Source organism: Cetorhinus maximus, chromosome 22 (assembly GCF_964194155.1).
Source record: "Cetorhinus maximus chromosome 22, sCetMax3.hap1.1, whole genome shotgun sequence".
Classification (NCBI taxonomy): domain Eukaryota; kingdom Metazoa; phylum Chordata; class Chondrichthyes; order Lamniformes; family Cetorhinidae; genus Cetorhinus; species Cetorhinus maximus.
Genome location: NC_135900.1, coordinates 25,168,996 through 25,195,153, shown reverse-complemented (window position 1 = coordinate 25,195,153; position 26,158 = coordinate 25,168,996). Strand labels below are relative to the sequence as shown.

Here is a 26,158-nt window from a genome sequence, read left to right as displayed (position 1 = left end):
AGATGATAGCTGTTGTCTCCAAAATTATATCAATGGTTTGGCTGAGTGGGTGGAAAGGTGGCAAATAGAATTCAATCTGGAGAAGTCTGAGGTAATGCATTTGGTGAGGGCAAACAAGGCAAGGGAATACTCAATAAACGGGAGGATACTGAGAAGGGTTGAGGAAGTGAGAGGCCTTGGAGTGCATGTCCACAGGTCCCTGAAGGTGGCAGGACAGGTGGAGAAGGTGGTAAAGAAAGCATATGGAATAATTTCCTTTATTGGATGAGGTACTGAATACAAAAGCAGGGATGTAATGCTGGAACTGTATAAAACACTGGTTAGGCCACAGCTGGAATTTTGTGCACAGTTCTGGTCACCACATTACAGGAAGGACATAATTGCTCTGGAGAGAGTGCAGTGGAGGTTTACAAGAAAGTTACAAGGCTGGAAAATTACAGCTATGAGGAAAGATTGGATGGGCTAGGGCTGTTTTCCTTAGAACAGAGGGGGCTGAGGGGTGACCTAATTGAGGGTGTACAAAACGATGAGGGGCCTGGATAGGGTAGACAGGGAAGTCCTGTTTCCCCTGGCTGAGGGGTCAATTACAAAGGGGCATACATTAAGGTGATTGGTCGAAGGACTAGAGAGAACATGAGGAAAAACTTTTTCACCCAGAGGGTGGTCGGTGTCTGGAATTCACTGCCTGAATTGATGGTTGAGGCACAAATGCTCAGCTCATTTAAAAGGTACCTGGATCTGCACCAGAAGCGCTCTAACCTGCAAGGCAGCAGACCAGGTGCTGGAAAGTGGGATTAAAATGAGCGGCTAGTTTATTTTTCTTCTCTTCTTTGGCTGGCACAGACACGATGGGCTGAATGGCCTTGTTCTGCACCGTAACTTTTATATGGTTCTAAAACATGAATAGGACCAGAAAAAGAGATGAGAGGAAAACAGACAAACAAACACCCATACACAGAGGGAAAGTACTAACGGAATAAGTGAAGATGTAACAGATCATCCCAGGCAATAAAGAAAAACAGATTAAGGACATTAAAGACACAAATAGTATATTAATAGCTAACAAAGATAGTCAGAAACAATAAGAATATGGGCAATGGAAAACGGAATGGGTCCATCTGCTCTGAAATGAGAAAGATGGGGAAGGGTGGGGACAGAAGGAAGCAAGGGGGTGTCAAGTCCCCTTCCTCCACCCAAATGTTTTCCATCATTCCCATTTTCTCAACTTTTCCTTTGCCTTCCCATCACATTTACTATGTACACTTCTTCTGTTTTTTAAAGCTTCATCCTATTACATAATTAACTGAGATAACCTGTTAGGATTAATTATCAATCATTCCACGAATGTCTGAGTGTTTCATTTCCTCATCCACTGTCTTTCGCTGACATCATTAATATGCTTGTTTAGCTTTTCTTCAGTCCTAAAGGTAATGAACCAGAAATATTGACTGCCTGTTGCTGACTGGCCTGCTGTGCATTCCCCCCCCTCTTTTTTTAAGGTTTTTGATTGATGACAATGTGATCTGTGGAGAGTAACTGGTCACAGTTGAATGATTGAGCTGTAAGAATTGACAGTGCTCAGGTTTTCTCAAATAACTTTGGTGGTCAAGAAGAACTTTTGCAGAATATTCCCTTCAGCAAACTAAGTATGTTCAACAGAGACTGAGGGTGGAATCGTCCCAGATTTGCATTAAGTGCAATAGCGGGTTTGAAAAAAAGTCATTTCACCCGCCGGCCGCAATGGCGGGTTTTCGCCTCTTATCGTCCCCTTCCTGCCTCATTACTAATGCATTCATGGGAAACACGCCGGATCGCTGGCAGGGTGGCCTCTGATTCGCCCTCCCCGCCGTCAACTCAGGCCTTTAGTAATCCGGCGCCAGATTTAAAGGGCCCCCCTGCACAGAGCTAGCACTCTCTAAGGGATTGAAAGCTGCTGGGAAGTCATGGCTGCCAAACGGGGGAAACATGTTGCCCCAAAATTTAGTGACGTCTCCCTCAGGCGCCTATTGGATGCAGTGGAGGCCCGTCTGAAGTCCTCTACCTCGCTCAGGGTGAAGACCAGCCAGCATGGTCACCAATCCAGAAGGGAGGTGGTGGCAGCAGTGGTCAGTGCCAACGCCCTGCAAAAGAGGACAGGCGCCCAGTGCCGAATGAGGATGAATGATCATCTCCGTTCCAGCAGGGTAATCACTCATCTCATCACTCTCAACTCACAAACTCACAGACCCATCACACATCCACAAGTTCTCACGCACTGCCAGTTCAAGGGACATCACCATTCACTCTCTCACACACACCATCTGCCGTGCGGATCGTGTCCTCATCCTGTCCATGGCGCCACTCACCACCCACACATGCCAGGCATCCTTCTCATCTGGCCCGGCAGGTGTCCCACTTAAACTCTCTTCATCTCTATTCATGCAGGACAAGCAGGCACACAACAAAACGGAGAGGTTGCAGGCTGGTGGGGGAATGCCCGACATCAAGGTCCTCACAGATTTTGAAAACAGAGCCGTCCAGCTGGCCGGCGATAATCTAGACTGTTCCTGTGTTGACGGTGAGGTTGGCGGTGCACAACCAAGTGAAGATCTAGCAGCACAACATCCATCAGACAACCATCCTGCAAGTTCCCCTGTTCCACAGTCCCCTGGCATGCACTAATTACCTCGTAGGCACATCTGGGAAGCAGATGTCCACGAGCCAGGCCCTTGACTCAAGCCCCGAAGACATCTGGGAAGAAGAATTTGATGACACCCTAATTGAAGACCCATCACAGCGCTCACCCACATTCTCCATCAGTGCAGAGAGACACACCTCAGTTGTACCTAGTTCTAGAGTAGCCTCAGGGTCAGAATCTGGGGAACACATTGTACTGTCTGATCCACAGCAAGCAGAGGCAGGGACTTCCCTGGTTTCCGGCACTTGAAGGACTGCTGGAGAATAGAAATCTGCTGAGTCTGAGTCAGATGAGGTGCCTCTGGACTCTGTCATATCTCAGTTCTGGAGCTGCAAAGGCAAGCTCGTGAATATCAGGAAGGGATGTCTGCTGCACTCCTCAGATTGCAAGGCACAATTGAGCGGTCTGTTTGCCCTCAGTCTGTGGTGATAGTGCCAGCATGCCAACGCACCGAGGTCACACTGGTATGATGGCAGCCGCCAAGGAGACCTTGGTCCAGGACATCAGTCCTGCACCATTGCGCGGGCTAAACTCCATCACTGACACCACAGTTGGCCTCCAACAGTGTCTATGTGAGAAGGGTACGGGGTACCAAGATGTAGTGGCAGGGTTAGGGATGTTAAGAAGATGTAGTTGCACAGCCTGGGCATGAGAGTTAATCACTTATACATAATGTTCACGATTGTAAATAAACTCCCTAGAGTGTCTCCTTGCCTACGGCTGTTTGTTATGTTGAGCAGTGTTTGTGTCACTCAGATGTGAAACCTTGGTTCCTGCACAAGATAAAGGCAGGTGTCTCAGTCCAGAGCCTCTTCCCTGTGCAGTGCGTAACCTTCAGACTAAAGTGATGGTCCGGCTTCACACTCACTGGACACGTTAATGATGCCTGCACCTTGATGGTGCCAGATTGTCATGGGCAGGCGCCACAGAGTACCGCCATTCTCTCTGTGTGATTTCAGCTCCTTTGAGGCGGTGCTGGTCCCATCTCTTCAGCACCTGTGACCAGTAACGCTGTGTTCCTGAAGGAGTCAGGTGCTTGAAGGCTGACAAAGGATCAGGTGCATTTAAAGTTTCACGGCTGCATCTCCATGATACGACCCTGATCACAGAACACAAGTGAGCTGCCCTCAGCCAGACAGGAGTCAGACATTCAAAAAGGCAATGTGAAGATCTGTGGAGCGACCTCACTGCATGTTGTCATCATTCTCCTGGAATCTTGCGACTATTAGGACCTCTATTGCGTCTCCATGATATGAGCCTGAGCACTGAGGGTCTGTGTGCTGCCTTCAGACACACAGGAGTCAAACGTTCACAGATGTTAGGTGAGGATGTCTGGACTGTTCTCACTGCATCTCATCATGATTCTCCACGAATCCTGCACATTCCCGAGCATTCCTGCCTTGTCTGGCCAATGCAATAGCCTCATTGCTGGCCTTCTTGTCTTCGAGGACCTCATCACCCTCATCCCCTTTGCTGTCCTCCTCATTGGAGAAGAAGTGCAGCTCTTCCATCTCATCCTCAGCCTGGTCTTCCCCTCCTTATTGCAGCGCCAGGTTGTGGTGTGCGCAGCAAGCAATGATGATGGACTGCATTGCAGTACTCCGCCGGACCAGCAGAGGCACTGGAACCTCATTTTCAAAATGCCTATTGCTTGCTCCAAAGTCCAGGTTGTGACGTGAGCCTCATTATACCATCGCTCTGAGGCCACCGTACGGGCATCATCAACCACGTCCTCTGTGAGTAGCGCTTGTTCCCCAAAGAACCAACCCTGCAGCCTCTCTGGACCCTGGAAGATATCAGGGATCTGAGAGCTGCTAAGGATGTAGGCATCGTGGACACTCCCCGGAAATTGTGTGCAGACCTGTAGGATGCGTTTTTGGTAGTTGTACACCAGCTGAACAGTCAGCAAGTGGAAGCCCTTGCGGTTGACATAGTTGACTGCTGGTTTCCATGGAGATCTAAGCACCTCGTGAGTGCAGTTGATGGCACCCTGCAGCTGCAGCTGAGTAAAACCAGAGATCTGCGCAAATCCCAGTGCTCTTGCTTCCTGGCTTTCCTGATTCCAGTCAAAATGTACAAAGCTCTGTGCCTTAGCAAAGATGAGGTCCACGGCCTCCTGGATACACCTCTGCATGGAGTCTTGCCAGGTCCCACACGGGTCACCTGTAGAGCCCAGGGTCACTTTCACTGTCACTGGCAGTGGATGCCCTCCATGTTTCCAACGTGCCAAATCCCGCAGCAGGTGGCATATATGACCAACCAGTTCCCTAGACATGCGCAATCTTCGGTGACACTGGTTTACAGTCTCTGCAGGAATGACAAGCATCTCCACCGCTGACTGTGCCATGGCTACTTTTCACAAGGGATTCTGCAACTTACCTAGTCAGGAAATTGTTCTCCTGCCCCCTAAAACGCACATTCATTTGCAGCCTGACCCGCACTGGAGGCCTTGCCCCAGTACCGCACTGAAAGCCAGCCGGGAAAAAGCAACTTGCCTGTGCCCTCTGAATACATGGTGTCTCTTCCTTGATGTCTTATGACCAATGTTTGTGAGCGCTGTGCAAGGTTTTGTGCACTCACCTCCAAATTTTCCTTAAAGTTCAGGTCACCAGATGCATGCCTTTTAAAGGTGGTCCTGAAGCACGCTGTTCTGAAGTCACGCTGAATTGGGCAGTAAATTTGACTTGGGGGATTGATTCCGGTGAGCAGGGCTTATAATGAGATGCTAAAGTATTGAAATTAGGTTTCCAACATGCAGCAGTGGGAAATGCAGCCCGCCACTAACAGGTGGAGCAGATGATCGCAAACTCGTTTGACAGCGTGAAACCGATTTTTGGTCTTCTTGGCATATTGTCCCCCACCCTTGCCCGGTATGACACGTGCTGCCAATGGGACCGGAGAATTCTGCCCTCAATTGTACACAGTCTGTGAAGAAATTGTCTCTACAGGCCAAGTCCTATTTCCATCAGCTGGTTGATGACAAACTCCTGACCAATTACCACTGACAGGGAAGATGAGTCAAGGCTCAGAAAGTAGACAATGACTGACAGATGCACTGTTGTCAAATTGCCATGAAAAATGTAGAATTGCAAATAGACTTTGAGAAAAATTCAATATCAATAGACTGGCAGGTAATAGAGGACATGCATTCTCACTGCATCTCTAAAATAATAGAAAATGATAAACCAGTAGCACCTTCCTTTCCTGCATGGACTGTGCGGTAATAGAATACGTGCAAGTATAGCACGTGTATAAACAGGGCATTTGCTCTCATTTTTGAAGAAGAATTGCCTTTATATAGCACCTTTCATGACCTCAGGATATATCAAAGTTCTTTGCAGCCAATGAAGTACTTTTGAAATGTAACCACTGTCATAATGTTGAAAATGCTGCAGCCAAATTGCATACAGCAAGGATCCATAAACAGCAATATCATAATGACCAGATAGTTTTTATAACAAGTGGGGTTTATTGAGGGATAATATTGGCCAGGACTGCAATGATAGCTCTACTTCTCTCCAACTAATGCTATGGCATCCTTTATGTCTATGTGAGCGGGCAGGCGGAGTTTTGTTTTAACATCTCAACAGAAAAGGAACAGATACGTCCATAATGTAATGTCCTAAACTAAACATAATGGGGTACAGTTCCCGTTAGTTTGTCCTGACTTATCCAGTGCACTTTGCCCAAAATTAGTGCACACATTAAGGAAGTTCAAGCATAAGCTACAACCAGCATAAATTGATTCTCCTCGATCTTGTGCGCAAAGCAGTGTGCTGGAAGCTAGCTCCTCCCATTAAACCAGCCACGACCCAGATCGAGTGAATCACCATGGTGAATTTTCAGCAATTATACCTGGTTGCAGCCCTTCGAAGAGTTTCTTAAAGTTAAGCTTTTTTTTAGGTACAAGGGCACAAATAGACAAATTTTGAAATTTTGATTATTTAATTCGGTAAGAAACTTACTACTGTACATCAATGAAACAAGTAAATGGTTCAGTAGAGTTTTCAAAGTCATTTTCAGGACTTTAAAATCAGGTTACTTACAGATGTTGGACTTGTCACTCTTATTTGCTTGCTTTTTTGTGACAAGCCCATTTTCAGTTATTGTAATAAAACTGCACCACGTTACTATTCTTAAATAAATGAATTAATACATTTTAATGCACACAATAATATTATGTTCTAAAATGCTGGCTGATTGCACTAGTTCATGGAAGATTTTATGTCTGTGATTATGTGAATGGGCTTGAGTGGAAACTTGTATCATAAAATCAACTTGGAAAAATAATGCAATTTTGAGCACATTTTGCAACCAGATTGTTGATTGCATTGATAACAACAGCCTACCCCAATATGGTATGAATGCTAGTTTAAAGAAAATCATTCTTGAGATGCGGGTATCACTGACAAGGGCAGCATTTAGAGCCCATTCCTTGCTGAAGGTGGTGGTGGGCCTTCTTCCTGAACCACTGTTGTCCATGTGCTGAAGGTGCTCCCACTATGCACTTCGGTAGGGAGTTCTAGGACTTTGACCAGTGATAAAGAAGGAATGGAATTGATGTATGTCCCACTGGGTGCGTGATGGTGTTCCCATACATTTTCTGCCCTTGTGCTTCTAGATTGTGGAAATCCTGGGCTTGGGAAGCGCTGCTGAATAAGCTTTAGCAATTTGTTACAGCATACCCTGTAGATAGCAAGCATAAACCCACAACGCAAAAAACTGGCACCTAAGGTCCAGGTCAAATTTTGAACTCAGCCCTGGATCCAGACAATACATGTCTACATGTGGGAAACCATTTACAGCTTTTTCTGAACTTAATCACCAATTTTCTAAGTTAATTATTTTTCAAAATTGTATATTCCTGTGTGGTGTGATTATTTTCTGCATGAAGTAAAATAACAGGCAAAATTGCCATGATGGAGAGACGATAGATTGGATTGGCTGGTTTGTAGCACGTCATGAATGGTAACTTTGGAAAGAAATTGGGGGATCTAACAGCTCCATTTTCTATTAGCTATTCATTCAAATTTCTGCTTTTGGCTGCTTTTTTTTAACATTTGCAACATTAAATATTTCATAACTACTTATTTAAGCTACAATTTGAGTGAAATCTTAATTTCTCCTCCAGATATGTAACATCTTGGAGGTCACACTTTCAATTGTAATAATAGAAATGGACTACACTTAAGGCTTCCATTAAACATAGATCATTATCCTTCATATTAGTTATATGTTGCCAAGGTCCTAATCTCAGGCAACTCCCTCTTTAAAGATCCCCATCTCTCTACCTCACTGACCTCCTTTAAGATGCTCCTTAAAACCCAGCTTTGGCTCTTTGACCAAGCTTTTAGTCATCTTCCCTAATATTTGTGGCTCATTCTAGTGTCAAATGTTGTTTTATAACACTGCTGTGAACTGCATTGACTCTTCAATAATGCTAAAGGTGCTATAAGTAATTTTTTTTTGCTGTTGGGTTAAAATCTTAAACCATTATAGACAAAACTCCTTTCTTTTGCAAAGTGGTAAAATTTCAAGAGAAGTAAATAACATTCCACATTGGCAAGAGGTCTACCAACAGATTGAACATAGGAACAGGAATATGCCACTCAGCCCATTGAGCCTGCTCTGCCATTCAATTAGTTCATGGCTGATCATCTACCTCAATGTCATTTTCCCACACTATCTCCATACCCCTTGATGTCATTAGTTTCCAGAAACCTATGGGCAGAATTTTGCCCTTGGAGGGCGGGCTCGGCGGGAGCGATCAGAAAGCCGACTGCCACCCACGATTGGGACCGGACCGCGATTTCACGCTGGTGGACCAATTAAGGCACGCCCAGCGTGAAATGCGCTCAGCGCTGCCTGTGCGGGGGGGCGAGAGGAGGGCGAGTGGGGAACTTCGCGCATGTGCGCGAGTGAGTGCTTCATAATCTCCTTGAGGCTCAGAGCTGCCTCCGGGAGATGAAGCGTTCTTAAAAAAAGAAAATAAAGAAAATAAAAATGTAATGAAACATGTCCCCTCATGTGACTCTGTCACATGAGCAGGGACATGTTATAAATTCAACTTTGAAACTTATATTTCATTTTTATTTGCTTTTGGAAACCTCATCCCACCTGTGGATGAGGTTTCCAAAAAAATGCAAAGGCCGCTTGGCCTTTTCGTCTGCCCGCTAACCGTCAGGTTGGACGGGCATAAGTTAATTGATTATTTAATGGCTTAAACAGACCGTTTAATTGTCGGTCGGCGTGCTGAAGATTTCAGCGCGCGCCCGCCGACTGAACTATTGTGTGACTGCGCGTTGACCTCAGCACACTCGGCCAACATCAATGTGCGTCATTTCATGCTCGAGTCGATCGGGCACGCACCCGCCCACCGAGTGAAAACTTCTGCCCTATCAATTCCTGTCTTGAACATGCTCAATGACTGAGCATCCACAGCCCTCTGGGGTAGAGAATTCCAAAGATTCACCACCCTCTGAGTGAAGAAATTCTTCCTCATATCTCTTAAATGGCCTTCCCCTGGTTTTAGGCTCACCAGCCAAAGGAAACATCTTGCCCACATCCAGCCTGTCACACCCTGTAAGAATTTTGTAAGTTTCAATGAGGTCACCCCTCGTTCTTCAAAACACGAGGGAATACAGGCCCAGCCTCCTCAATCTCTCCTCATAGGACAATCCTGCCATCCCAGCGTTTAATCTGGTGAACCTCCGTTGCACTCCCTCTATGACAAGTATATCCCGCCTTGGATAAGTAGACCTAAACTGTACATAATACTCCAGGTGAGGTTTCACTAAGGGTCTATATGACTGCAGCAAGAATCTTTACTCCTGTACTCAAATCCCCTCGCAATGAAGGCCAACATACCATTTGCCTTCCTAATTTCTTGCTGTACCTGAATGTTAACATTTAGTGACTCATAGGCAAGGACACCCAGGTCCCTTTGAACACCCGCTCTTCCCAACCTTTCATCATTTAAGAAACAGTCTGCCTTTCTGTTTTTCTACCAAAGTGAATAACTTCACACTTATTCACATTATGTTCCATCTGCTATGTCCTAGCCCATTCATTTAGCCTGCCCAAGTCCTCTTGAAGCCTCTTTGCATTCTCCTCACAACTTAACATTTCCACCAAGTTTGGTGTCATCAGCAAATTTGGAAATATTACAATTGATCCCCACATCCAAATCATTTATACAGATTGTAAATACCTGTGGACCTTGCACTGATCTGTGCGGTACCCACAATCCACAACACAACAGGAACAATGTTTCAATTTAATACAAACTTAGAATCCATGCAGTGCTTCTTAAATTTCTAAAGGAAAAAGCTACATCCTCTGACAAATTTGTTACATAGCTGAAAATGTGAACAGTATGGTGTAAGCATTTTTTGTATAGTTTGCGCTTTGATAGTAAGTTCTTTCTCCCGAAGAATGATCAATGACTGGAAAATAAACACCCTGGAATGCTGTGAGAGCCAACTAGATGCTGTAATGGAGACTCTAGGTTCATTCTTAACGGATGAACAAGCAGCTAAATGGTCTTCCTCATCCATAATTAACTTTTGATTCTCTTGCTTGATTCGGCTGAGTTTACATCCCATATCAAGGGTCGTTACATTTTCTCTTCTCTTATTTACTGCCATCCCCCAAACAGAAGATGCATGCAAAATATAGAAAGCATATACATACTTATTGCACCAGACTGCGAACTGAAAATCAATGATAGTCATGCTTATTTTCTCATGCAAGATACATATTAAAACTGTGGGCCTTTGAAATTTGTCTGAGCCAAATGGCACCATGAGTAAATACTGTAGCATTGTGAAGGCATTCAGCTTACAAGAAACTGCAAATTGATTTTTTTTATTGCTAATAATTTATACAGTTTTATATATACATTCTGTTCTTCCTCTCTTGGATCTTCATTTGCTTTTTGTTCTGTTGGAATAATTTGAATTCCTACTGTGAATTATTAAGATTTTATACAATAAAGCTGACAATGTGGTGGCCATCTAAAAGTGGAAAGTGATATTAATAAAGTTAGATTCAGGCTTTCAAGATCAATAAATTTCAGGAAACCTTCCATTAAAATATATGTTACCCAATTCACCACAATTTCATTTTTCTGATAACATGAATGCTATTATCTGCCAATGATCTCAATTCCTAGGAGATGTAATTTCAAAAAAAATTGGTTTAATTATTGTTTTAAGCAATGAATTTCATGCAATATTTACTAACTACAGATGCATCTCATTGGGATTTAATTGTACAGCATAACTAAACTATTGATATAAACAGAATAAATGTTAGTTCAGAGTCTTTGCACGGAAAATTCTTATTTTGAATGTAACAAATTATCCTGTAGAGGTTGACTTGGTTCTATGTTACGTTCTTTGTTATTTTCGACCCATGAAGAACTGCATGAATAATGATGCTGTATATTTGTCAGGATCCCATGTAAGTCACATCTAAATGAAGTTTATTGGTACCTGCACTATTTAAAATATTTGCATTTTTCATACTATTGCTTTCCTCAGTGGTATTTAACGCAGCAAGCTGATTAAATACATTGTTATTCTATGGGGCACAGACAAAAAGCACTCCTTTCCACCACACATGTAGGTGGAAGCCCAAATACAGCACCTCTTGGTGTTACACCAAGCTGCATGGTAGCTGTTACTTCATCCAGGATCCTTTCAATCTCAAGGTTTTACTTTGAATTCTTGTTGTATGTAGCAGCTTTCTGCAAGGAATTTTGTCAAAGGCTTTCTGGAAGTCTTGGTACACATGCCACAAGGTTTTCTTGGGATGTCATGGCCTTGGGAAAGTTCAATGAGGTTGGTCAGACAGGATCTGCTGGTTGCTCATTACTAGATTATTATACAAATAATCGTCATTACTCCAGACACTGCATTCAATTACTTTTCCAGCTATTTATGTAAAACTAGTAGGTTTGTAGCTTTCTGGGGTCAATTTGTTACTTTCTTTTGAAATACTGGCACAGTGTTAGCCAGTGGGACGTTCACAGCATTCATTTAATGCTTTAAGGATTACTTATCTTTACCAAGTTGAGTGGAAGTTGCCTCGACTGGCTTCCCTTATGCAGTGAGCCATGCAGCAACTGAACAATACATTACACAGGGTCACTAGGCCAACTGAGAAGTCAGGTAAAATAAGGTGGAAATTAAATTCATATAAATCACAGCTGACAGACATCCAATTTGAAGTTACTCACAATCTGAGGTAAGGAAGAAAGTACAAAATGATCTGCACACGCAGAGAGACTCTGAATCCACAGTTGTTCACAAAGCAGACAAAATGACACTGATTTGGGCACCAAAGATAACCAATGTTTTAGCCTTGATCAAAAGAAGCTGTTAAACATAAATATCAATTAAACTACATTTCAAAAGAAAAATGTTACTTTCCTCCAGAAATATATTTGGAGGTGAAAGCATTTCAAATTGTGTCTAACTTCTCAATGGAGGGAAATCACAGCCAGGAGGTAACAGTCCTAATGACAGTATTGTTACTAAGATTACCAAAGCTGATTAACAGCTTTGACCCTTTAAAAACAGCCCTATTTATAGATCTTACGGCACTTGAAGATATGGGCCCAGACCTTCAAGTTTCTGGATAGTCGGAGACTGGACGTACCCCACAAGATGGGCTATAGGACATCTCAGAATTCCCAATGCAATGACTCCATGGGAATTGCCCAAGAAGTTTGAACTTTAACTGGTCAATTCCCCAGTTCCCTGGGACCCTCTGAAAAGGTCTCCAATTCTGAGTTAGAGTCGGGTACTTCGGACAGAGCCGACTTACTTACCTGGATGGTTATCCAGGAGTTGTTAGACAGAAAAATCCTAGTCTAACTGCTGGATACGCAACTGAGCCCCGGGAAGTCCCACTCCGACATACCTGACCACAACCTCCCAATTCCCACACCGACCCAACTTGACCCGACCTCACCACCTGACCCCCCAATTCCCCCCCAACACCCAATGTCCCCAGACACCCCAACGCTCCCCTTACTCGACTTGACTAGCCACCACCACCACTCAATTCTCCTCGATGCCCCAACTCCCTGCTGATCCAAACTGACCTGACTAGCCACCACCACCTAACTGCCCCCCCATCCCTGACCCGACCTGACACAACCCCTAATGCTGCAACTCCCCCAGATGCCCTTTCATACCTTCAGTCCGGCCTGACACAACCCCACCACTCCTAACCAACCCGACACCCACCCCTCAATGATACCTTAATGCCCCGATACACCTCCAATCCAACCTGGCTAGCCCCCAAGTCCAACATTCCAACTCCTCCGACCCGACCTCATCACTCAACTACTCCCCAACCTCACCACTTATCCAGTTGCCACCCTATCCCCTCACCCACCCTACTCTCTTAGATCCTTTTCTTACCCACCCTACCCTTTACCCATCTTTCCCCCTTACCCACTTACCTCACCGAACCTACTCCCTTACCTATCCTACCCCCTTACCCAATTACCTTACTCATCGCACCCTCTTACCTACGTACCTTACTCAACCATCCTACCCCCTTACCCACCCTACTTCCTTACCCTGTTACCTGACAGACCCTAATCCCTTAACGGCTTCTCTTATCCACCCTATCCCATTACCTTACCCGCCCTTCGCTCTTATCAACCTTACTCGTTACCCACCCTAACCCCTTAGATCTATGAAGAGTGGTCTAAATTTGTTCCTGCTGCAAACAAAACACTTTGTCCTCTTATATTATGCAGGCATCCATGACAATTAAAAATAAACCCCTAATAAAATATAATGCCAGACCATTCATTGCATATTGCACAATAGACAACAATATAATTGCAATTCCCTGAGCATCAGTAAAACGCCCACTTTCTTTTTGATACTTCAATAGGTCTATTGATATTGAAATTCTTAGGCAAAGTGCACACTACATTGAAGCCTCCATAAACATTTCCATGCTACTATGCTAAAATGTCAAAATTTACCAATAACTATTGTACACAAGATGATCTCTAATGAAAATTCATGTACGACTACACTGACCTCTAACAGTCACCTGTCATGATGGGGTTCCCTACAAACCACAGAATGCCCAACTTTTTTTTCAGCGATTAAAATTTCTACTGTCCAACGTAAGGTTTTAAACAAACGAAATGTTTACAACATGACAGCATGATTAAATTTACCCACGAGTCGTCTTTTGTGTCTGTTACATCTCAGAAGCCAGGACTCAGATTGGACTTATTCCCTCAAGAGTTAGAGAGAGCAGTGTGCATTCCCAACATTTTCAGCTTTTAAGCATTTGCCTGGATCCAATCTGCACATTCACAGGTGTTTAATAGTAGAAGAATATGTCCTCCTCAACATGCGAGCACAAGAATTTATTTGTTATATTTCCCCTAACATAATTTAAAAGGAACTGGATTTCCAAAGCTATTATGTCATTTATGACCTTTATATAAATCAATTAATAATTGTGCTTTTGTTATGAACTCTTTATAGATAAAGCAATCTGCTTGAACGACAGCCCATTCCCACGTTAAACGTTAACACCCTCTGCCCCTTGTATAGTTCGCTGCAGTATGTACTATTTACAGGGCGCATTTCACAAGTCACCAAGGCTTCCTCGATATCACCTCCCAAATCTGCAATCTCTTCAACCTAGAAGGGTAAGGATAGTAGGCTCATGGAAGCCACCACGACCTCCAAATTCCCCTCCAAGTCACACACATCCCAAATTAGAATCATACTGCACAGAAGTCCATCATGCTTGTGCTGGCTCTTTGAAAAAGCTATCCAGTTAGTCCCACTTGTCTGCTCTTTCCCTAAAGTTCTGCAAGTTGTTCAAGTACATATCTAACTGTCTTTTGAAAGTCACTTGAATCTGTTTCCTCCATCCTTTCAGATCATAACGCATTGCATAAGGAAATTTTCCTAACCTCACTCATTTTTGCTAAGTCTCCTAAATTTGTGTCCTCTGATTACCAACACCATCAGCAGTGAAAAGATTTTCATTATTCAATCTATCAAAACTTCCATGTTTTTTATTAGATCCACCACACGCACCCCCCACCCCGCCGATCCTTCAATAAGGGCCTTCTTTGATCCACCCACGTAACTGAACTCCATCCTCCCCGGTAACTTTCTACTAAACCTCCCCTGCAGCTTCTCCAAGACATGGATATACATCACCGTTAGTTCAACATCATTGGGTCACAATCCTGAACTCCCTATCTCATAGCACTGTAGAAGAACCTTCACCACGGTCTGCAATGATTCAAAAGAAGCTACTCACTACATCGTTCTGAAGGGAATCTATGAATGAGCAGTAAATGCCAGCATTGCCCATATCCCAAGAATTATGTAATATTAAGAGACAGCTGAAGGCACCAGATACACCAAAGACTATGGGCCATGACAACATCCCAACTGTAGTACTGAAGACGTGCTCAAAACTAGCTGCGCACTTAACCAAGCTGTTCCAGTAAGGTACGTCTACAACACAGGCATGTACCCGTCAATGTGGAAAATTGCCCAGGTATGTCTGTTCCACAAAAATTAGGAAAAATCCAACCCAGCCAATTACTGCCCCATCATCCTATTCTCAATCATCAGCAGAGTGACAGGAGATGTCATCGACAGTACTATTAAGCAGCACTTACTCAGCAACAAGTTGCTCATTTTGCTCAGTTTGGGTTCCGCCAGGGCCACTCAGCTCCAGACTCCCAGCTTTGGTATAAACACAGACAAAAGATCTGAAACCCAGAAGTGAGGTGAGAGTGACAGCCTTTGACATCAAGCAGCATCTGACCGAGCATGGTATCAAGGAGTCCTACCAAAATTAAAGTCAATGAGAATCAGGGGAAATCTCTCCACTGGTTGGATTCATGCCTGGCACAAAGGAAGATGATTGTGGAAGATGGTTGGAGGCCAATTATCTCAGCCACAGGTTTACACTGCTGGAGTTCCTCAGGGTAGATATTTGGTCCAAACATCTGCTTCATCAATCACCATCCTCCACAAATTAAGGACAGAAATGAGGATATTTGTTGATGATTCACAATGTTCAGTGTCACAACTTCTCAGATACTGAAGCAGCCTGAGCCTGCATGCAGCAAAAGCTGGACAATATGTAGAGTAGGGCTGGTAAGTGGTAACATTGGTGCTACATAAGTGTCAGGTAATGATCATCTTCAACAAGATAGAATCTAACCATCTCCCCTTGACATTCAACAGCATCACAATCACTGAATCTCTGACCATCAACATCCTGGGGGTTACCATTGACCAGAAATTTAACTGGACTAGCCATATAAATACTGTGGCTACAAGAGCAGATCAGAGGCTGAGAATGCTGCAGCAAGTAACTCACCTCCTGATTCCACAAAGGCTGTTCACCATCTACAAGGCACAAATCAGGAGTGTGGTTTGCTTGGATGAGTCCAGAGAAGCTCAACACCATCGAAAACAAAGCAGCCTGCTTAATCGGCACCCCTTCATTAAACAGTCACTAACTCCTAAACTGGCACACAGTAGCAGCAGTACATGCCATGTGCAAGATATATGGCAGCAACTCACCAAGGCTTCTTTGACATTACTTTCCAAACCCATGACCTCTATGACTTAGGAGGACAAAGGCAAGAGATGATGGAAACAACACCACATATAAGTTTTCTTCCAAGTCACTCACCATCCTGAATTGGAACCACTGTTCCTTCACTGTTGCTGGGTTCAAATCCAGGAACTCCCCCTCCCGACCCTATCTGCCCATAAGCACTGCGGGTGTACCCACAGCATATGGACAAAAGAGGCTCCCCATCACCTTCTCGAGAGTAATTAGGGATGGGCAGTAATTTCTTGCTTTGCCAGCGATGTTCAATCCTTAGAACAAATTTTTAAAAATGTTCAAGTTAGCTCAATGTCTACAATGCCGTTTTCCACAGGCCATTGACAAAGATTACCAACAGCTGGTATATCACTCCCTTGTCTTTTTTTCGACTACACAGTCCCCCTTGAATGATATTTCTATATAATTTACTAATTGATCCTCACCAATGTCTATCGGCAGGAAATTTTCCATGGGTTTCCGGATTCCTGATGTTAGGGCCCAATGGGGGTCAGAAGCCCCTTGTATGGAGTGCAGTCACACAGCTGCAATTTTCCCTGAATTGGCCAATTATGGCTAGAGGGCAGACTTGCCATCCAATTAAGGATGATGGGTGGTCTCTTAAAGCTGGAGTGCCAATAGGAGTCCCTCCAGCACAGAAGCAGCAGCAGGATTCCTTTTCAGGGAATCCCTCCATAAGGCGGCCTGCAGCTGAAGCAGAGGGACTCAGGCCTGGCTCGAGTGCTGCAACACCCCTACCCGCTCCCCTTCCCCATGACATTCAATGGGAGGCCATCTCCAGACAGCTGGACTGTTCTTTGACACCTCTGGGGGCCTGGAGGCCAACTGGAAAATTGCAATTGGCCTCTAACAATGGGTCTGAATGAGCCTTTATCAAGCTCCATGTTCACTCCCATGCTGTGCTAAAAATCCTGTCCTATATATTTGTTTCTTGCCATCAAATTTCCCTCAATTCTTCATGCAGTTGTCTGACTTTTTTTCCTTTTAGTCCTTTATCTTAAACACCAAATGAATACCCTTACTTCAGACTGATTCTCTGTATTTCATCATTAAATAATATTATATTCAAATCTACCCATTTGTAAGTTTTGCTGCGGTCTTCGCAAAATTACAATTCAATGTTTGACAATTACATTTTTCAAAAAGTCAGGTCCTTCTCAGATTCTCAGATAGATATAAATTTTGGAAATGTCCGCCAGTATCTTTCAGACCTATGCAGCTCAGCATGTTTGGCTAAGCATTCAGTGCCCTGCAGAACTTACTTGTTCCCACTGCATCCGTAGTCTTCCATGGCATTACTAGCCTATAGGAGTAATTTAAACTTCAGAACACTTCCACATCCTTAACTTACTATTAAACTATTTCTTTGATTGCCTTTTGGACACTGTTGACAAGATCCTCCTAAAAAAAATTAGCCCTGGGAAGACTGGTCAGCAGCTTATGAGTATCAAAGGATGGTTGGTTATCTTAGTGTTATTTGCTCAGTAAGAAAATGCAGCATGGATGGATGATAAACCCAGATAAATCCAAGGGAATGCAAATCTCCAGTTAATATGAAGCTGCTATTAACATAGGTAATCAATTGTAAGGCTGCATTTTAATAGAATGTGATTAAATGAAAACATTCTAACCTTGTGCAAGTCACCAGTGAGACCAGGTTGGAAATACTGCGTGCTCTTTTACAAAAGACATTTGCATTGGGTGCAATGCCACTGACTCCTCCCATCACACTCCATACCATCTGCTCAATAAATGTCGTGAGCCTTGGAGTTGAACAGAGAACCCGTATGATTGTACTCCAGTTTACTGGATATTTTCTCTAAGCTCTTGCATAAATGTCTTTACTAGACAGAAGATTAAACAATTTTCCAGTCCGTAGCTTGGGTCTATAAATTACTACTCAAATTTATTGAATAATCAGATACGTTAACAGTATAAATACAAGCCGATTTACAGTAACTGCATACTTTATTCTCATCGAAAATGTTTAATGCATTTCAAAATGCTGCTTAAAAACAGGACAAAGCTAGATTGTTACAGCAGCAATCAAGTGGGAAAGGATTGGGAGGTCAGCATCACTGAAAGACCAGTATCCTGAAGATTTTTTTCGATGTACATATTTGACTGACTATTATATTTGTTTAGACAATTTTCTTCTGAGTCCTCTGGATAGCTGACCGCCTATTAGAGGTATGAGAGATACACTCTCTAGCATTTGATATGTCTTCAGTGGGATTTGAAAACGTTAACAGACTATTTGACCAGGACTGCGAGCAAAGAGGAGAGGACAAATTTTCAAAATCCATGAACCTCAATACAGAATTAAAGAGCAAGCTTTTTAATGTCTACGACTCAGCCAAACAAGTTGATGTAATTTTCACCAACTTCAAAATAAAGAGCTCCATAAATATCAGGTTGGTTGTAGGCGTAATTATAGATTCAGATAGGATTGATCTCTTATTACTAAGGCGAACAGGAGGCATGCTTGCTGGAGTGGAGCCACTCGAGATTAATTAGTAGCGATGGAGAGATTTCCTGCAGGCCTGCTCAAATGAGGTCAAGAATGGTTATGAGAGACTTTCCTTAAGGAGATTAAACGAGCGGGATTCTGAACAACAGGAAGTATCCTGGAATGATGGCCATCAGGTTGTGTTTATATTATACTGTACTACAATAACACCACTCACAAATCTGATAAACAATAAATGTGAATTTTATGATGCAATCTGATCTAAACTATACATCTAACTAGTAAATACTTCTCACCTGTTCTGAGTATGCAGAATTCATAGCTGGCTTTTCATTATTAAATACACAATTATACACATATAAAAATCCCATAATCTGACTGGCTCCTGATCGTGCTTTTAAACTGAACTAAAGGGCATGCATACATCACCTAAGATAAATTTACAATGCACTTTACTGTTTCTAGCCTGAACTGAAACACAAAACTATTCATTCTTTATGAAAGAGTCACCTTTAATATTTTCAATCAATTCATAATGGCACACATGTTTGTATACTGTACTATTAATTGAGGAGAATCCAAATAATTTAAATCTATTGGAGCTAATTTTTAAAAATTCATTCATGTGATGTATGCATCGCTAGCCAAGCCAGTATTTATTGCCTATCCCTAACTGCCTTTGAGAAGGTGGTGGTGAGCTGCCTTCTTGAACTGCTGCAGTCCTTGTGGTGTAGGTACACCCACAGTGCTGTTAAGGAGGGAGTTCCAGGATTTTGACCCAGTGAAAGTGAAGGAACAGTGATATATTTCTAAGTCAGGATGGTGAGTGGCTTGGAGGGGAACTTGCAGGTGGTGGTGTTCCCACGTATCTGCTGCCCTTGTCCTTCTAGATGGTGGTGGTTGTGGGTTTGGAAGGTGCTGTCTATGAAGGCTTGGCGAGTTCCTGCAGTGCATCTTGTAAATGATACACACTGCTGCCACTGTGCATCAGTGGTGGAGGGAGTGAATGTTTGTGGGTGGGGTGCCAATCAAGCTGGCTGCTTTGTCCTGGACGGTGTCAAGCTTCTTGAGTGTTGTTGGAACTGCACTCATCTAGGCAAGTTGGGGGAGTATTCCATCACGCTCCTGACTCGTGCCTTGTAAATGGTGGACAGGTTTGGGAAGTCAGGAGGTGAGTTACTTAACGCAGGATTCCTAGCCTCTGACCTACTCTTGTAGCTACAGTATTTGTATGGCTAGTCCAGTACAGTTTCTGGTCATTGGTAACCCCCAGGATGTTGATAGCCAGGGATTTAGCGGTGGTAATGCCATTGAATGTCAATCTAGATTCTCCTTTGTTGGAGATGGTCATTACCGGGCACTTGTGTGGCGTGAATGTTACTTGCCACTTGTCAGCCCAAGCCTGGATATTGTCCATGTCTTGCTGCATTTGGACATTATACAATTTTAAAGGGAATGGAGGAACAGAATCCAAGACATGTATGTAAACAAGTCTTTGAAAATGGGAATTGAGAAGCCTATAAAAAAAAAGGCATATAGTATCCTGACTTTAGAAATAGAGGCATAGGCCCAGTTTTTGCAGAGTCAAGGTGACTCTGTGGGCCTCAAAAAGTGGTGGGAGTATCTGAATGTAGAGGTACTGCCCCATTTCCGAAAGATCCAGGATGCAACTGTTCCATCCTGGAGGCTAAGTGCGTTGGCAAGCGGGAAAGTCGGCGTGATTCCCACTGGGCAGGTGAACAGGCGCGATCTTCCGATTTTCAGCTCGTTAATTATGCATCAGCGAGGAGCTCGGCAAATTTTGTGGTGGGGATGGACAGGAAGTTGCCCGCCCCGCAGTTACCTCATGGGTTTAAAGGAAGGGCACCTGGACACACATTCACTCAATGTAGGCCAGTAGCTCCGCTTTACTCCTCCAGAGTCCTTGCAGCTGCAGCTTATACTGGAGAAGCTGGCAGATGTGAGCAATGCATTTCGAGTCATACAATGCCTCCAGCATTGCCTTTTGCTTATTTCTAGAAAAGACCACTGCCAGCAAGACACCCATGGTCAGGCAAATGCTTGCCATTGCAGTGTACCATATTCACCAGCCTCTTAACCTTATAGAGGCCCCACTGTCTCATTCTGCTCAGGCCCATCCTCCTCATGGTTCTGTGCCAACTGGCAACAGGCCCTCCATCTCCTCATCTGGATCAGAGCCATTGTAAGGCAGAGCTTCCTGCAGCCTGCATTATCAACGTCTCAGTGGATGCATGAACAGATTGAAGTGATACATTTAGTGAGCATGTCCTTTAATGGTTTCCCTCCATCTCAAAGCCAGCATGCAAGTGCTCAGCCTTTCACTTGGCCTCCACCTAGACATGGCATCCGTACCCCACCCCTTCCAGGTAAAGGGCTTCCTGGAGGACCAGAGATGGGTGTTCCTCCCCTTCATACATGAACAGTATGGAGACATTGCTCTTTGACCAGGGTGATGAGAGCCATGTGCAAGAAGACTCATATGGACACTTTTCTGCTTGCCTCCACCACCCTCGAGACTGTATAGAGAGACAATTACCTTGACAACACAGAAGACTAACTGCATAACCCTTTGCTCGCCATAACCATTCATCAGGGAGGATGGAGGTTTAGTGTCGCATGTTGGCTGCTCTCCACCAACCATGTCCCTTGAAGGCATCCACCTCCCTCCTTCCCTCCCTCCCTCCCTGCCTCTGACTGCAGCCGATGGCAAATGGCACAGAATAAATGGGGGCTCCACACCTTGCTGGGATCTCAATGTTATGAGACCCACGAATTAGGAACAAATCTGCTGCAATGCAGGCTTCACCATAGAGATGAGAACACAAAGCGAGTACCTATGACATCCAGTTGCCTCATAATTATTAAGGGTGTCCCTTTAGTCAATCACTTGTGCTGACCTTGAACTCCACCCACCTGAAGACCCTCCTCCCTCTTCGAGGATTCATATGTCCAGAGCAACTGTGTTCTCAAGAACGGCCTTGTGTGCGTAACTTATCAGAAATGCCCTGCCCTTTCTACCCTCCCTCTTTTACCCACTAACTTCCAACAATCACCAAAGACCTAACAAATATCACCATTTCTCTCCCTTCTGTCTCCCTTGAACCTCCCCCATTACCCTGGACTCTACAACAATCCACCTCCACATGCCTTCCCTCCCCTCCGAGCCGATACCCATTACCGTCTCCATGCTCACCTTGACCCTGCCCCCTCCCATTATCCGAGCCAACTGTCTTATGCCCCTCTGTGAACCACCAGATGAGACCTCCACCTACCACACTCTCACCCTCAGCCTCCCACCCTACTGCATCCCACTTCCCCCTCTGACTGTGACTGTTCCCTCCTACCACCAGCACCCTGAGTACTTCCCCCAGGACCCCGCTCCTACACCATGAACCTTGCCCTCTAAGACACTCTTCACCCCCTTTCCTGGACACCCACCGCCCTCCTCCCGGATACTCATCCCCTCCTCCCTGGACACTCACGCCCCTCCTCCCCGGAAACCCACCCCCCGCTTCCCCTGCAGGCCTGCCTCCCCCTCCAGTTTTGGCGCAGCTTGTGTTACAAGCACACAAAATCACACAGCACCACTCTTAAGGATAGGCAAAAGCATTGTCTACATACCTTGAGGTGAAGTGAAGCTTGTCAGGTGCATGCCACTTATATGCAGTCGGGAAACAGACCATTCTAACAATCCACTAGCAGGGCACTTAATTTGAAGGATGAACGTAATTCCAGTGAGTTGGCCTTTTTATGAGCATTTATGAAATGCAAATTAATGCAAATATGGTTCCCCACATGGATCAGCAGGAAACCTGAGCCACCTTTAATCCACTATCAAAATCGGGGGACAAAATTCCAAATTAATTTCCAGACGGTGGGAAACAGACTTCTGCCATCAAGCCAAATTTTGTGCCGCCACCTGCCACGATTCCTGCCGCTGGCGGGAGCTGAGAAATTTGCCCCAAATTTTTGCTGATGGGGGGAGTGGGGTGTGATTCACATAGGAGGGAAACTCAAACTCAACAGGGCCATTTGAAATAAGTGCTGAGTTCAAACAGACCCCATTTTAGCTGTTACAAAGGCCTTAACCCGCATTGTGGGAGTAAAAAAATTAATGGAGCTGACGTAAAAGCTCTTGAAGGGCAGATAAGGTCTGTTTAAATGTCATGATTCAAAGTTGGTTAAATCTCCAGCTCTTTAATAATGAAAAAACAAGCTGCGGGTGTGAGTTAAAAACTCTGCAGCATTCCTTTGTTTGACATAGCAGGTGGTGTAGCATCTGTTGTAGCAGTTTCAATAGCTGTTTGTTGACATTTCCCCCAAGGGCTCGTTATGAATGCTTGGCTGAATTCTGAAAGTAAGACTCTTAGTGGGGTGAGGAGGGGTTTTTTGAGTTCACAGCTTGATTGACAGGTTAAAAAGCCCATTAAAGGATTAACTGTCATTGATGTAAGGTACGAATAGAAGTTTACTTGCTTTTATAAATGATTTAGCACTTGAGATTTTTTTTTTTAAAAATTGAATGGGCTTTCATGAATGAGATTTTTTAAAGTCTGTATTGTGAAATCTGTATTAGATGTTTTGGACATGATTTTATTTAATCTTCACATGGCTCCTGAGGTCTGCTCCTAGTGGATACTGGGTGAATTGGCATGTGGGCTATAAGGTGCCATGGGGAATAGGTGGAGGGCATGAGTTGCCATGAAGGGTATAAGCATCCATGGAGGGGTGGTTAGGAGCATCAGTTGGCATGAAGTGTCATGGGGTTATAAGGAGTAATGGGGGTGTGTGGGGGGAAGAGTTGCCATGAATTGGTATGGAGGGAATAAGGGGCCATGGGAGGAGGTGAGGGGATGTGAGGAGTGAGGGTTGGAGAGCCTAAAATCTTATAACACGACTGGAACAAAAGTCCCAGAGAACCGAGGCTCTGCTTCAAATTGTGTTTAATGCCGTTTCTACAATGCACCTTGGGAAGCTGTATTACATGTTAAAGGCGGTACATAAATGCAAGTAGTTGTTGCTTGTAACTAGGATGAGCGCCAGTGGCCCCCAGTTTGAGTCATCTAATACAGCAACTTCAAGGAGCGAGAAAATGAGAAGAATTCTGTTTAATTCAATTCTAATTAAAATCAAGTTATTTTTCCTCAATCTCAAGTTACTTCTGTCCTAGTTGCCATTTCCATACGTCCCAATCTGTCACATTGAAACACCCGGCTAACATTTTACAATTTCATACCCTTCCAGAACACACAAGCAGAGTGTGTTGCATGTAATGAGCAGCGAGGGCGAAATATTTGATTGCAGCTGAAAATAGTAAAAATCCTCCTTTAAACGAGTGAAATCGGAAGGGACAATCTTTTTTTTCCCCAACAAAACAGATCAAGGGTGCATTTAGAGGGAAAGCCCGATGTCCCCCAGTCCTTCAGCCGGTCTCCCGATGTTGCTGCCAGTCCAGTTATCAAACAAACCGACTGCATTTATCGCCAAGTCACGGCGTTTCCTAAAGACTTCTCCCTCCTCCATCAGCCGCAACCCTGCACGTATGGGGAAAGGATCTTAAAGCTGCTCCTCTTAATCTGTTTCTTTTCAAATCTTGCAGAGAGGAAACGGAAATTGTCGTGAAAGAAAAGGTAACCTATCGTGGTGGCCTCTTACACGTTTAACATATTTACAGAAAACGCTGCTCTCCAGCATCAATAAATCTCCTCACTCCGTCACTGTGGTCCATGGACACTTAAACGCTGTAAAGTAAAAATAAATCCCCCCAACCCCCACCAACCCCCAGTCCTTAATCACACTTCAACCCGCCAGCCATCCAACTACAATTTTATTTTTGTTTTGTTGCAGATGAAAAGAGCACTGGGAGGGTTTAGCAGGGACTGTTCCTTACCTCTTTCCAGTGTAAGCGGTTGCAGTGTTGTCGCCATGTCTGCTGCAGCCTGAGAAAGGAGGAGGAGGAGGAGGTGGGGGGTAGCAGTGTGTGTGAGAAAGGAGAGAGCACGGCTGGAGTGACGCGGCTCACACTGCAGCCACCAGAGAAAACAGCGAGCAGCGAACCACACACATTTAAAACTCAACGCATCTCTCCCAGCGTGGGCTGTCGTAGCATTACGAAGGCACACAGTCACAGTCTTGGAGGTATGGACGACCCGAGGCACGTCCACTGAAACATCACCCACACGATTATAAATTGGCAGCATCAAGAAACATAAGTTAATAGGTTCAATCTGTCAACATTTGAGAAGTTTGTGACTCGTTGTCAGAATTGAGAGATTGAAGGACTTCCGAGACATCAGAAATGTCAATTTCCAGACATTAAATCTGGTAAATTTACCAAGATCTCCCATCTCACCTTCAGCTATATATAAAGTTCAGCTATTTTTAGAAAAAAAACAAAACCCAGAGGGAAATGAGGTGGAGCAACTAACGGCCTCCTTAGGAATGCAGTTTATACATGACTTGCCTGCCCAACCTAGATGAACACAGATACCATTCTCGTGGGCCAACCAAGCAAGCTATTTGGCTCTCCAGGACATTTACGCTTTTTTTTTCCAGTGAGAATTATTATTACTCCTTAAAGCTACACATTGATCACACAAAGGGGAATGTCAAATAAATATTTCTATGAAGCTGTTTTTAAAATTGCTTGGGCAGTCCAATAGGCCCCCTCAAAACTTTATATTAAACTTATTTTACAATCGTTTTTTAAAAAAGTCTTGCATTTGTATAACACCACCGAGCATCTCAAAGTGCTTTACAGCTACTTTAAAATGTTGGCACTGTTGGAATGTAGGAAATACAGCAGCCAATTTGCACACAGCAAGTTCCCATGTACAGCAATGTGGCAATGTCCAGATAATCTGTTTTTATAATGTTGATTGAGGAATAAATATTGGCCAAGAGACAGGGGGTAACTCCCTGCTCTTCAAAATAGTGCCATGGGATGGATCTTTTACTGCCAACTGGGAGGGTGGACAGGCCTTTGGTTTAACATCTCATTGAAAGATGGCATGTCTGACAGTGCAGGACTGCCTGGGTAACACACTGGAGCGACAGCCTAGATTTTTCTGCCCAAGTCATGGGACTTTAATCCACAACCTTAAATTGTACTTCCTTATCGCTGCATTGTTGTCACTGTCAGGTAACTCCATGTGCACCTGTCCTATTAAATTTTCTTTGATCCAATTTCTGCCCATCTATTTTCCAAGACCATCCTGGTGAAAGGCACTAATGATGTAGCTTGAGTTCGGGAATCACAGATTATCAAAAAAAGGGCGGTCGAAGTCACAGGTGGTTTAAAAGTAGTTTATTAAAAGCAACAGTTTAAATATAATGCA

At 44.1% G+C, this 26,158-nt stretch overlaps 1 protein-coding gene across 4 annotated transcripts in view; it reads right to left on the bottom strand.

Moving 5' to 3' along the window:
* lin7a (lin-7 homolog A (C. elegans)) overlaps positions 1-26,158 on the bottom strand; it is a 109,661-nt gene that overhangs the window by 72,325 nt on the left and 11,178 nt on the right. For all 4 annotated transcript variants that reach the window (XM_078567943.1, XM_078567942.1, XM_078567941.1 and 1 more), the window contains exon 2: positions 24,712-24,762. In XM_078567943.1, the coding sequence (XP_078424069.1) occupies positions 24,712-24,748 (37 nt within the window). In that variant the 5' untranslated portion in view covers positions 24,749-24,762. The remainder of the gene's footprint in view (positions 1-24,711; positions 24,763-26,158) is intronic.